This window comes from Halictus rubicundus, chromosome 12 (genome assembly GCF_050948215.1).
Source record: "Halictus rubicundus isolate RS-2024b chromosome 12, iyHalRubi1_principal, whole genome shotgun sequence".
Taxonomy (NCBI): Eukaryota; Metazoa; Arthropoda; class Insecta; order Hymenoptera; family Halictidae; genus Halictus; species Halictus rubicundus.
In genome coordinates this window covers 11445468-11459154 of record NC_135160.1, presented here as the reverse complement: position 1 = coordinate 11459154, position 13687 = coordinate 11445468, and the positions used below count along the sequence as shown (strand labels likewise).

General features: G+C 34.0%; 3 protein-coding genes across 8 annotated transcripts; 2 read left to right on the top strand and 1 right to left on the bottom strand.

Annotated features, from left to right (window-relative positions):
- The first annotated feature begins 248 nt into the window (after window positions 1–248).
- On the top strand, window positions 249–2285 carry LOC143359645 (tRNA pseudouridine synthase-like 1). Its single transcript, XM_076797731.1, has 6 exons — window positions 249–600; window positions 722–856; window positions 949–1083; window positions 1154–1312; window positions 1389–1623; window positions 1800–2285. The coding sequence occupies exons 1-6, from the start codon at window positions 554–556 to the stop codon at window positions 2046–2048; spliced, it is 960 nt and encodes a 319-aa protein (XP_076653846.1). The 5' UTR covers window positions 249–553; the 3' UTR covers window positions 2049–2285.
- On the top strand, window positions 2111–3633 carry LOC143359648 (dual specificity protein phosphatase 19). Its single transcript, XM_076797737.1, has one exon. The coding sequence runs from the start codon at window positions 2111–2113 to the stop codon at window positions 2687–2689; it is 579 nt and encodes a 192-aa protein (XP_076653852.1). The 3' UTR covers window positions 2690–3633.
- Window positions 3634–4988: 1355 nt separating this feature from the next.
- Dp1 (satellite-binding protein 1 Dp1) lies at window positions 4989–13547 on the bottom strand. Of its 6 annotated transcripts, XR_013083140.1 has the most exons (24): window positions 13462–13531; window positions 13292–13361; window positions 12234–12436; window positions 11939–12154; window positions 11664–11870; window positions 11357–11572; window positions 11099–11282; window positions 10710–11024; window positions 10526–10635; window positions 10293–10449; window positions 9860–10035; window positions 9648–9779; window positions 9422–9568; window positions 9181–9339; window positions 8937–9071; window positions 8598–8816; window positions 8375–8510; window positions 8129–8280; window positions 7920–8048; window positions 7740–7850; window positions 6892–7089; window positions 6587–6805; window positions 6192–6501; window positions 4989–6134 (listed from the first exon to the last, which is right to left on the bottom strand). XR_013083140.1 is itself a non-coding variant. In XM_076797710.1 (23 exons), the coding sequence occupies exons 3-23, from the start codon at window positions 12393–12395 to the stop codon at window positions 6247–6249; spliced, it is 3735 nt and encodes a 1244-aa protein (XP_076653825.1). In that variant the 5' UTR covers window positions 12396–12436; window positions 13292–13361; window positions 13474–13547; the 3' UTR covers window positions 4989–6246. The 6 variants fall into 6 exon arrangements, 5 of the variants coding, with proteins under 5 accessions (XP_076653825.1, XP_076653823.1, XP_076653827.1 ...); XM_076797710.1 differs by having other exon boundaries at window positions 4989–6501; window positions 13474–13547; XM_076797708.1 differs by having other exon boundaries at window positions 4989–6501.
- Window positions 13548–13687: the final 140 nt, after the last annotated feature.

Genomic DNA, 13687 nt, shown 5'->3' with positions numbered 1-13687 from the left:
TAAAAAGATGATGCAGGTTCTGGTCCAGGCTAAAAAGTTGATGCCGGTTCTGTTCCAGGCTAAAAAGATGATGCAGAAAAGTGGGGACACTAAACCCCGAGACTGTGTAAAGCTAAGTCAGAGAGAATACCTCTGTCTAAATAAGTACTTATATACGGTCTAAGGTCTGTGGCAGGTCTGAGGTCTAAGGTCTGTGTGGTCTGTGCTCTTGTCATGTATCGTCTCTGACCACTGATATCAGTGTCTCTTACTAACATACTCTGTGTATGATAGAAGGGTTAAATATAAATGAAAAATTAAAAACCAACAAACATTGAATCTGATGGAATCTGAATATCGATCTCAGAGACTTGAACGATTGATTTGACATTATTAAACAAAATATTTAATTCGGAGAGAGTTATTATTTATTGCTTTAACGTATTATTTATAGCGCATAATTTAATGTAAGAAGGATGTAAAATAAGGAAATATTGTATACATAATTCATGTTTAATTGAATAATATATGAAAAACTGAATAATTGTATTATATATATTAGCTCCAAAGAAATATGCAAAGATACTTTATAAAGTTTTCGTATATTGGTACGCAATACAGGTATTATAAGTATACACGTGCTTTGAACAATTTTTCCATTAAGCATAATATTGCAATAAATGTATAGAATCTTACAACATACAGACTATTGCATGTAATCTTTTTACTGTTTTGAATTTAGGGGATTGCAGAAAAATGGAATCATTTCGGACTATGTAATACACGATATAGATACAATTCAAGGAGCTTTAGAATGTGCTTTTTCAGCAATAGCACCTAAATACAAAGTATATCCAAGAATAACCACTTCCAGCAGGTGAAACCAATTATTAGAAATAATTCTAATTAATTAAGAATGTTTTTATCATATTTTATAATATTTCTAATACATAATGGTACAATTTTTAGAACCGATGCGGGTGTACACGCATTCTGTAACGCAGGTCACATTGATTTACACAATAAATATGATTCTATGTACAATCCATCTTCTGTACTTCATCAAGTGAATCGCTACTTACTAAAATGCTGTCATGATATCAAGTAAGGAACTTGTTACTCAATATTTTCTAATCTTTGTAGATGTTTGATAAACTAATATATTCTTTTTAAGACTATTAGACTGTATTCCTGTGACACAAGACTTTCATGCCAGAAAAATTGCAAAGTTAAGAACATATATCTATAGGTTCATGATACCTAAGAAGCAGGATGCTTCAGAAAAAATTCAGCAAGTACCAATAACTGAGAAAGCACATACTCACTGCTTTAGGTACTATTGCAATTTGTATTTGAAATATGTTTAACGATTCAGAATGGATGTTAATTTTTTTTGTATGTGTTCTTAGGTCACAAGATTTTGATATAGAACGAGTAAAACAGGCAACGAAGCTTTTCCTAGGAAAAAAAAATTTCCAAACATTTTCTGCAAGAAGGATTTCAGACACCGAAATCACTTATATAAAAACTTTACATAAACTTACTGTAGAAAAAAGTTTTCCACTTATGCCAATGGATCCTTTGTCAGACCATTTTGACTTTTGGCATATAGAATGTAGTTCAAAGTCTTTTTTATATAATCAGGTTTGTAATAATGAAAAGCCATTCATTTTATTAATTTTTTTATTGCTCCTTATTTAATACCATTTGAATATTAAAACATAAGTGTGTTTATAAGTATGCAAAATCTACAAGATACCAAATATTATAAACTATAGAAGTTTTTATATTTTAATGTTACTTTCTCACCATTTTTTCAGGTCAGACGCATAGTTACTTCCTTATTGTACTTAGGTGCTGGACTTATCACAGAAAAAGATATAATGTTTATGTTACAAGTCCCTAACCACCAAAATTGGAATCGTTCAGTACAAGTAGTTCCACCAGTTGGCTTACACTTGGTAAATGTGGAATATTGTCAAGAAGAGATAAATAAATATATCGTCAAGTATAAGCCAGCACACTTTGAAGACACTACAACTACAATGCTAGATTTAGAAAGCACTTAATACAGATTTAATTGATCTTAAGAAATTATTGTTTTGCTCTACCCTTGTGAAACTCATTAACAATGGATCTAAAAACTATGCTAAGCATTAAAAAGTCACATTTGAAATCGTGTAAAACTGTTGTAACGAATACGCTTGGGCAAAGATACGAAGAAGTTGATGGAGAAAAGAAAGAATTATTGCCTGGAATACCATTCATTGTAGACAATAAACCTGATTTACAAGTTGCACAGATAATACCAGGATTGTTTCTAAGCTCGCAAGACCCTATTGTAAATATAGATATTTTACAAACACATAATATTCATAGTATTTTAAGCGTTGGCATTGACGCGCCAATTAAATTTGATGGTATCAAATATTATTATTGCGACTTACTAGATTTACCCGAAATTGATGTCACTGCATCAATAGAAAAGTGCATAAAAATTATAGATGAGAATCGGAATGAAAATATTCTTGTACACTGCAACGCTGGTGTATCTCGTTCGCCGACCATTGTCATTTCTTACTTGATGACATCCGAAGGATTGTCCTTTGACGATGCTTACTACAAAGTGAAAAAAGTTAGGGATTGCATCAAACCAAATGAGGGGTTTATAAAACAATTACGAACATTACAAATGGCACGTAATAAATAAGTGTTCAAAGGAAATTATTAACACTCCTGAAGTACCTGTCATAAGGCACTACAGAAAGGAAAACACGATTTTAACAATAGATTAATTATGTATATATATTGTTACAATAGATTTCATGTATTATGACATTATGTGTACAGAGAATATTATTTTATAATTACAATATTTCGTATTTATAATTTATTAGAAAAGGTACATTCATGCACAGCATCTATCAAATTCTTAGCCAAAACTAAAAGTATTTAAAGACTGCTAATTCTGGCATTTTTGTATAAACCATGCTTTGGAAAGATGACATGTAGGTCGCCGTACCAAGAAGTTTTATAAAAATTACTGTAAATCTAAAAAATATAAGTGAATTTCTGTATACATGACCTATTATTTCATTTTTGTGATAGTATTATGTTATTGCACCTTATAGTACAATACCTATTATATTGATTATGTATATACACTTGCCAACAAAAGTAAAGAAACAAATATCGCATAATTATATATATATATATCATTATATATATCATTTATCATCAAATGTGTCGCGAATAAATTTATATTACTTATACTATGAAAAAGATATGATTGTATAAAATTATAATGAAATTATAAAATTATTTCATGTATATTATATTGTAATAACATTCTGCATTCATTAACAGGATCGGAATAATAGAACACAGAAGAAAATTAAAAAACATTGTTTTCCGATAGATCGCTGTTTTTAGTTGTATTTGTTTCGTGTGTACGCGGAAACAGTTTTACATAAAACATTTAGTTGTTACAAAAATGACAAATAGGCATCACTTAATGGAAACGAAAAATCAACTTATAATTAAAACATTCAACACAGAAAACCAGTTCCAGTTAAAAGATGAACTATAGAATTCCAAGCTGTTAAAATATCCAACCACTTTACAAAACTGTGAACTGTAAAAAAAGGATTAAAATCTGAAGAATTTAATACCAAGGACAAAAATAGTCTTTCTTTCACAAAATCGAGAAGAAACATGGATTTTTATATCTGAGAAGTTTGCAAAATTATATGCAAATATGTGTTAATTATTTTGACATAATAATGTCCCAAAATATGCTTGAAGCTAGTAAAAACTTTTAAACAAAAAATAATATTAATAGTACAAGTAGCCAGATTTAAACCCTATAGGAAATACATGTAACTACATATGTTGCAAGCTAATTAAAAATTCAAATGTATATAATAAAGATGATTGAATGCAACAAACTACAAAATATGGTCCCAAATACTGATAGGATTTTGCATTATGTTAATCAGGTCAATGCTGTCTAGATGTCAAACCATAGTGTAATCTAGGGTCTCTAATATCTTATTAAGACTGTAAACAAAAATTCACACTTTTGCATTAAATTATTCTTATTAATAAAATGTGTACAAGTGTGGATCCTATAAATTTTGGTCACACTTGTCTCTTGTGTACTCAGGATGAGTCACTTAAGTCTAGTCAACTAAATAACTCCTACAATTTTGAAAGGTGAAAAAAATGTTTGGAAGAAACATTTTGTTAAAATCTTTTCCCAGATGGACTATGAATTTTTGAATGTCTACAATTATAATTCTACTTAAGGAAATTTCAGTTTTGAATCTCCTAAGCATGTCCACATGAGAAAAAATCCTTTTCATCACATAATGCTTCCCTGAAATTGTGAGGGTTATTCAACTGTCTTGTCTGAAATGACCCACTTTGTATAATACATACGAAACTATAATAATATATAGACGTACATAGACTATTTACCTAAATTTTTATACTAAAAATGACATATCTTTCGTATTTTGTTTATTTAATAACATACACAAATGAAAAAACAAAACATATATTACATAATTTCCGAGTAATTGCTTTGTTTCTTAACTTTTGTTGGTAAGTATATATAAGTAGTATTGGTAACCTACCAATGGTAGCTACCTATATACATACGCGTATATATATACATACCATGCGTATATATGTATATATATACAGGTATATGTGTATAATAATATAATTATTATCAATATTTATATACGTGTATGTTTATACATATAATCTAATATTCACATTCCTCCAACAATTGAAATGAGCTGTCCTGAAGAAAATAGACAAGGCACTTGAACCGAATATCTTTTTCTTAGCTAGTTGGCCTCATAAATAGTAGAATGCAAACATTGCGCATTATACAGCAAATAGTAAAATAGAATAGAATAAATTAAGAGTAGCCTTTAAATTACGAACATTCATGATTCTGTCATAAATGATGCCAATGATGCTGTGTCTCGTCTTCGATCACTGCGTAAAAGCAGTAGAAAAATATCAAGGCCTTCTAAAGATTATGTTCCCCAAAAACATATTTATTCATCGTGACTAAAAACGTCTCTATTCTTAAATTCCATTGTTTGATACTATACAATAATCGCTTAACACTTTGTTGGCAATTTGGTTCGCTTCATAGCGTCACCGATGGTTTTTGGTGTACGAATCGACCTTATTTTATTTATACTAGGTACTTACAAAAGCAGGAAATCACATATATATGTATATGTAGTATATCTAGGAACGTTTTCCTTAGAAAGACCTTAAAGCTTCACATTTCACACACGGTTCTGTGTACAGAATTCTATTATAATGACGTGGTTCGAAGTCGATTCCACTGAAGTCCAACGCAACAAAAACGAAAGAAAATGCAATTTATGTACAAAAAAAAAAATATAAATAAATTAACAAAAAAAAACATTATGCCCGGTTAAACGCGGAAACGTCTAGTCGCGCAATCTACACAGATGGAGACAATCTGAGAAATATATACAGGTTGCTTGGTAGACCGTAGTACGATCAAGAAAAAGAGTTGCATCTACTTGGGAAGAAGAACGAAAAATCACAATACAATTTTTTTTGTTCGAAGTTTCATTATTGAAAACTCGTATGAAAAAAATTTTATTCTAAATTTTCGTTGTGTGTGTATGCGTGTTATGTGTGTTCTTTTCTTTTTTTTTTTACACGTAGAAACTCCTTCTCAAGTGTACCACAATTTACTGACCACCCTGTGTATAATACACAAAAAGAAAATAATTGGTTCCTACGAAGCCACAGTCTTAAGTACAACATATCTGTACCTGAAAGGCATATCAGCAGAAATAAAATGTGAAATTAGATGTTCTCGTTATGAATACAATTGGCCGCCATCTTGCATCTGACTGTATATCCCTGCATGTTTTGTGTATGAGCGTTGTGTGAGCGCACGTGTACATGTTTCCTACATGGCAACGAACTTAAAATATTATGCGTTACAGTTACAGATACATCGGATATTGGTATATGAACTGTAAATATAAACACCGTCGTCAAACATTTTGTAGTAAACCAGTGTCAGAGTCCAATAGAGTGGCCAGGTCGTATGCAGCAACATCAGTAATGAAACAGGGAACCACCTAGCACTAATGCGTTTACCCTTTCATATTGTTTGTCAGAGGAAAGTTATTATGCTTTGTTACCTTACATGCGTTCGTCGATTTTTTTCGTTTTTCTTTTATATTTGATTTAATTTGTTTAACGTTTAACACCCCAAGGACCGTCCGGGTTTGTCATAGGTACATGCGAGTATCCAGCGAACTGTGGAAATTCCTCCACACTGGCAGTATTTGGGGCGCTTTGCGGTTGTTGCTCCCAAGGACCGCCTTTCACGAAGAAACCAGTCGAACCCTCTTCGGAATTACGTTTAGCCACCCTAAATCCTGCATCACTCCAAACGCGGAACGAATCAGGTGATTTGGGTGATATTTGTGTTTCTAAAACGTCCTGTATCTGTAAGCAAATTTAACATTGTTTCGTATTTCATTGTAACCCGGATTCCCTCATCAAATAATCACCAAATTTATACAATACTCACGTATTCTTCTGTTAAGTTCAATAAACGATCCTTTGCGTCAGCTACGTTCTCTTCTGTACCCACGATAGTTACAAGATTTTTATCGGGATCGGTTTTGCGGGGGAATTTAATGTCAACTGTAAACTCGTCCATTATCTTACGAATGTTTCTACCTTTTGTACCAATTAAACGCGAATGTACACGATAATCTATATCCACCTCTTCCTTCGTCAAGTCATTCTAAACATGTGAGACGACAAGAAAAATGTAGAATTATTTATCGCCGATGATTCTTTATAAAGTTGAACAGAAACGATTCAACTTACCAATTCATTAACGATTTTCATAATATCGTCTCGAGCACTGTACGCATTCTTTTCATAACCTGTGATTGTAATGATATGTTCTTCAGGGTCACCTTTGCGCGGAAAATTGATCTGAACATCGTGATCACTACGTATTTTATTAATCACAGCTCCCTTACGACCAATTATTTTTGGATGGTATTCCGGATTGACCTCGAGCTAGAGGAAAACAAACTTAATGCTGTAGCCATTTTCGGAATAAATCGTCAACGGAATTGCTGGACAAACTAGGTTTATTCAGGATTAGGTAGGAATACAAAGGGATATAAAGGTTCGGTAGGGCGAGGATATAAAATCGGTGTTCGAAAAATTTCTAATTATAGATTATACATTCTCTTGAATTCACGCGCGTACTCTCATAATAATTCCCGAATTTCTCTTGTATCGTATCTAGGGCGTCCAGGAGTTGCTCTGTCCTTTCTCGGCCGACAGGCGTCCAGGTATCGTCTTGAAACTCTCCTTGTCGAGCGAGCGGCCAGGAACAAACTCCTGTACTCTCCCGTTCTCCCGGCAGGCGTCCAGGTATTATCAAAATACCTGGCCGATAAATACGAGCCCGCAATTTATACCTATTCGTTGCTATCCGCGAACGCAGAAATCAACAACCCGGTTGTCAAGCATGAAAGTGCCTCGCGAAACTTTCCCCGCGCGGTCGCCTACAACCTAATTCACTCTAGGTCATCAGTGCCTGATAAGAATGCTCTATTTTTCGTGTATGTTCAAATACTGTAATATTTTCCAGTTTACACCGTTATGATTCGAAGTAAACCAACTAGACGTAAATCATTTGAGACAATGAATAGTAGTACCTTCAATTCGAATGATTTCAAGGCCCTATCTTGTCGTTCAGCTTCCAAAGCTTTGCACTTGTCTAAAATAGCTTGCTTTGCATTTTCAACGCAAGAAGGAGTTCCGGAAATCTGATGAACAAAATGTAATATATTAATTTCTAATAATAAGTAATATATTAACTTCAACAGTTTACATACCTTGATATAATCAAGCTTCTCTTCCGCTGGAGATAACATGATATGAACGTCATATATATACATTAACTCTCGCACATCACGACCTTTCTGTCCTATTATGGAACGGTGGAGGTCGAACGGTACTTCCACCTACAATTATACGTCCAATTTTTTGTTTAACTTGATTATAAAATTACTTCATTATCTAGTCTAGGACTAATTATACCGACCTCTATTGTAATCGGTACTAGGTCGAGAAGCGCTTGCTTAGCAGCTGCAACATTTTCTGGTTGTCCTGTAATTCGAATAATATCACAGGCTGGAATTGTCTCTGGAACTTCTCCATTCTCGCCGTTCATTTGTTCTGCTTCGCGGTGTTCGTCTAAAATTTACAATATTATACACACTTGAGAATCTTTTATTCTTGGTTGAAGTTTATTATCAAAAACTGCGTAGAAAGATAAAACTACACGTACCATATGTGTCACGATCTGGGAATTTGATTTGTACATCATATTCAGAAGTGATCTGTTGCACTTTACGTCCTTTCGCTCCCATAACGGTACGATGATGTTTTTGAGGTATTATACATTCCTCAGTTACCATCGATTCCTAAGGGAAACAATAAAAAAGATCATGTATCAGCAAAGAACCTGACAGTTAAAAAATAATAGAAGTATTAAAATTAAAAAGCGTTACCAATTCCTGTACGATCTCTCGCATTCGTTGTTTCGCGGCTTCTATGCATTCATGCGAACCTTTCAAGATTACGCGGTCACTGTCAACACCTGCTCTTGGAAATGAAATTTGCACTCCTCCACACTCGTCTGCGATACGATGCAACACTCCACCCCTACGTGCTACGAAATGTCTATGATGCTTTGGATCGATACGGATTTCACCTTCGGTAATGTTATCCTGAAGAACAATAAAAATATTGATCGATAGATTAAAAACTAGATTCGTCAGAATACCTATGCATTGATTAATGAAATCAATGTCCACAGTCATTTCAAAATATATAATACATATGCTTACAATTTCTTTGATTGTAGCTTCTAATTCAGCCTTTGCTTTTTCAACAGCTTCCTTCTTTCCCATGATAGTAATTACTTCTTTGTCTTGGTCATCTTCAGCTGGGAATATGATACGTGCACCAGTGGATTCTCTTATCTAAGTAAGATAAATATATTGTAATCAGTATAATTAGTTCTTATATATAAGATAATTAGAATATCATAGTGCCTAAGACATATGTAATCAAATAATTTTGCATAGAAACCTTTTTAATATTGGCACCATTTTTTCCAATGAGAAATTTGTGATGTTGCACTTTGGCACGGACTTCCGTTGAGTAACTAGACAATTGCTTTTCATTTGTAAGTTCCAACAGCTGTTGCTTTGCCTTCTCAACATCTTCTTTTGGCCCCCTAATAGTTACCTAGACAAAATACATTATAAATTAAATTTTGATATTAAGAAATGCACATATACATATATGTAAATTAAAAAAAAAAATTTACCTTATCACTTCGACTTTCCGCGGTAGGAAACTTAATCGCAACACCTCCGCAATCTTCCATGATAGAATGAATTAATTTCCCACCAGTGCCAATAAGAGAATTATAAAACTTTGGCGGAATTACTATTTCATCCGTAACAATGTTAGCCTAATATAAAAAAACGAGAATAGTGTAATATAAATATTAATTGATAGTACTTTTCATAGAATTGTAAGAACTAAATTACCAATTCATTTTGTATTTTTTGAATCATTTCTTTAGCTTTTTCGACATTTTCTTTCTTTCCTGTAATTGTTATGACATCGCTTTTCTCACCTTCAGCGGGCAAATCGATTTTGGTTTGCGTTTCTTCCCTAATCTAAAAGCGATGAAAAGAAGATTAGCAATTAAATGGCAGGTTTATAAAAAAAAAAAATTATATCGTTGTGGGATACTAACCTTGCGAATATTTACTCCGCCTTTTCCAATGACAAATTTATGGAATTGTTTAAAAATAGGTACCTCTAGCACATAATTATTCTCATTCAATTCTTTTACCAACTTCATTAAATATTTATGGCACTTGTCTACATCTTCTTTAGGCCCTCTAATTTTTACTATGTCTCCCTTTTCTCCTACAAATAAGTATTAATTTATCTTCGCTACGTAACAACTGATTTTGATATTTATTAACATTTTGAGTTAGACATCTTTTACGTAATTTATAAGAATGAAACTATATAACAATATAAAATCTGAGACGTGACCTGCACTCTAAAAATGCACGCAGAGCTCCTATTGGCCAAATGCCAACAAGGGACGAGGTCTTTGAAATGTTTGTACCTGGCATAAATCCGAGTTCTAGTTATTGCATGTATATCACGCTACATACCTGGACCAGGAATAGTAATCTGTACTTGATTAAATTTATCTCTGATTTCTTTAATATTATCTCCCTTATTCCCAATAATACTAGGATAATATCGGTGATCTATTATCACGTCTTTCTCTTTTTCGTTTTCCAATTTTTTCACCATTTCCACTAATTCCTAATTTAAGATAAAAGTAGAAAATTAAGATTACACATACAATACGTACAATACGTAATGAATAACCATTACCCACCGTTTCAGCTTTCATTACACCGGCCACATTCCCTTCAATGCGAATGACATTACTGCCATCATTTTCAGAAATATTAATAACAACGCCTGTTCCTTCTTTTACACGGTTTACTGAAACAGATCATTGCAGATATAACATGTTATTCAATTATCCCGAATTGACCAACTTAGTATTGAAAGCTTACCATTACACCCATTTTTTCCAATAATGTGTTTATAAAATCTGGGATCAACCTTTAATTCCGTAAATGTAAGCTTAGATATCAGATCACTAGCCATCAACTGAAGTTCGTTTTGTGCTTTCTCAACTTCTTCCGGCGGTCCTTCGATTTTGATTTTATCTTCTTTGCCAGTAAACTCCACATTCACTTTTGGCATTTCTTGCGTGATACGTTTAATATTCACGCCTTTTCTCCCTATTATGTATTTGTGAATCCAAACAGGTGCTTTCACTACAGCTGTGCGGACGCTGTTCGCCTTTTCGTACACTTTGTCCAGCGCTATACTTAGAATGTTCATGTTAATGCATTATTCTTGTATCTAGGTACTGAAAAATCTTTAAATTCGGCATCACCTTGACCAAGCTTCTCCTGAGGACCTCGAAGAGTAATAGTTCCCGTGGGTGAGTCTGATGCAGGCATTTCGACACTCACACCAGTGACTTGCAATATTTCCGCTATAGTACTTCCTCGAGGACCAATAACATACTTGTGTTGAGACTTTGGAACTTCAACGGACACTGTAGTACACCGTTTCTCCTAGAAAACGAATGCAATGTTACTTTCGAATTATTAAAAATGAACACTTTTACAAATCATTTTAAATTTTCTACCATATCTCTATAGATGGCTTCAATTTTCTGCTTTGCTGCCAGCACACCTTCTTTTTCCCCAGCAATAGTAATCTCATCTTCTTGCACAGAGGCAGGAGGAATATTAATTCGAGCTCCGGTTTCTGCCGTCATGGCAGTGAGATTTTCATTATGCGCACCATGTATAAAAGGATGATACATTTTTGGCACAGATACTCGTTCAAACGCCTTTCTTGACTGTAATATACATCACCATATATAAGGTACGCATTCTTCTTCCTCTGCCGAGACACACTTCAATTCAATTAATAAAAATATGTCCACTTACCTGTTCATCTGAAATTACTCTAATTTCATGTTCAGCTTTTTCTATCCCCTCTTTTGTTCCTGTGATTGTTATTAGGTCTGACTGATCCTGTACAGATGGAACATTTATTTTAGTGGCAGTTGTCTTCTCTAGCTCTTTAAGACGCTGTCCCTGCTTTCCAAGAATCCAACGATGGTGGTCCTTTGGAATGCTAATTTGTTTACTCGCCTGTAATAATTCCAATATTCAAAATTTTACAAAACAAGCCCATACTGCCGGAATTGCTTGTATCGAACCTGAGTTTGAAAGGTTGTTAAAATTCGACGTTTGGCTTCCAAAACCTGATTCTGCTTGCCAGTTATTAGGAATGTAAGCGATTGATCCTTTGAAGATGCTATTTCGATAATTGTATTCGTTTCTTTCATTATTGTTTTACATGTACGAATAGATTCGCGTTCACCAAATTTGTCGCTATGATCAAATTTTCGTTCTTCTCCGGGTACACGGAACATCTATGCAGACAATGCAAGGGATATATAAAATTACCCGAACGAGGGAATGTATGTGTGTACAAAAATTGTGTAATTGTACCTGTGTAATAGTTATGCGTCCTAATTGTAAATTATTATTTATGGAGAAAATATTGAATTTCCCTGAACTTGAACTGGCTGATTCAGGAAGTACTGGGAATGTCTCATCGTAGGTAGGTGGCTCATAGGCCGTTCCCTCTTCCATTACTGACTGCTGCTGCATGGTGGGATTATCCTGTTTCGTGCCAAGTCCTTACAGTAGCACTGCAATATGAACCTCAATGTATTTACCCATGCAACTTACAAAAAGCTTCAAATTGTATAATACGTATTCTTTTAAAATGCAACTACACAAGTATTATTCATTGCCAATGTCTCATCCTTCCGAACAAGTGCTATACAAATTTAATATTATCAATGCAAAGAGGCATAAAGATTTAGACTCAAATTGTCTCGTTGCATAACGTGTATTTAATGTTTACACTTGTGCCATGTGCTTCAAACGAAACGAAATATTCAAAATGTATTTCACTGTTACGTTATTTCATAATTAATTGAGTCGGTCAAGTCTCTGAATAGCATCGAAAAATCGTAAAATGCAGTTTCGAAGTCTGAGAAATTACGAAAAGAAAACCGGTAGATACGAAAAAGTCTAACAAGGGGAATCGATAGTCATGTCTATAGAAAGCGGCATAAAACACCTTTTAACGATATTCATTTTACGTAAACGTTTAATCGACTATATCGCAGTCGAGATGAATTGGTCTAAATCTCGGTAAGCAACACGGTCCCATGGCAATTACTTCGAACGGGAAAGAGCGAAGCAGATTCAAGTTAAATGCCAGCATGTCAATGACCAGCGAGTGATTGTGCCAGTGACCACCATATGGAATGAAGTATTCACTTGACACGTCACAAGATCGCTAACCTCTTTCGTAAATGGTACGTGTGCACGTTGTACGTGTCAAGAAACGATGTTCATGAATTTCTCGAACGAAACCAAAAACACCCGTAAATCGAAAGCTTGTGCCGTTATGCTCGGATAGAAGGAGACAGAGAGAAGGAGAAAGAGAGATATTCGTATGGGACAGACACGACGTTTCAGGAAGCCATACTCACTCTACCGTAATAAAGAAATCCGGCCAAGTAATAACTGTCTATTACGAAGCCAGTTTAATGGTGGGTTTGCCTGAAACATGAGAAAATCCACGCGTATTAGCCACTGATCACAGTTTAATCTAATTCAATTATATCGAGCAAAGAATCTTTCACTTCTTCCACAAACGTACGTCTTTCCTTACCGGTAACGCAAAGTGAAATGAGATAAATATTCCTCGACCGTAGAAAATTACTATAATGTAGGGATATCTGAAGTCATTTTTCCTACCAACCTTGTGGTTTCAAGAACACTATACACATTAAACTACAACTTCATTTCCAGAAAAATCTAAAAAAAAATCCAATTTCGACAAACCACTTTGTCTGATTTCACTAAATCCAGATTGACTCTCTTAT

What these genes read in the sequence shown, in the direction of transcription:
- LOC143359648 (XM_076797737.1), top strand. Translation starts at nt 2,111, where the DNA reads ATGGATCTAAAAACTATGCTAAGCATTAAAAAGTCACATTTGAAATCG.
- Dp1 (XM_076797710.1), bottom strand. Translation starts at nt 12,395, where the DNA reads ATGCAGCAGCAGTCAGTAATGGAAGAGGGAACGGCCTATGAGCCACCT. An exon ending in GTGTAATGAAAGCTGAAACG is followed by an intron (nt 10,450 to 10,525) that starts GTGGGTAATGGT and finishes ATCTTAAATTAG; the next exon opens with GAATTAGTGGAAATGGTGAA. An exon ending in GCGGAGTAAATATTCGCAAG is followed by an intron (nt 9,780 to 9,859) that starts GTTAGTATCCCA and finishes CATCGCTTTTAG; the next exon opens with ATTAGGGAAGAAACGCAAAC.
- LOC143359645 (XM_076797731.1), top strand. Translation starts at nt 554, where the DNA reads ATGCAAAGATACTTTATAAAGTTTTCGTATATTGGTACGCAATACAG. An exon ending in AGAATAACCACTTCCAGCAG is followed by an intron (nt 857 to 948) that starts GTGAAACCAATT and finishes TACAATTTTTAG; the next exon opens with AACCGATGCGGGTGTACACG. An exon ending in GCACATACTCACTGCTTTAG is followed by an intron (nt 1,313 to 1,388) that starts GTACTATTGCAA and finishes ATGTGTTCTTAG; the next exon opens with GTCACAAGATTTTGATATAG.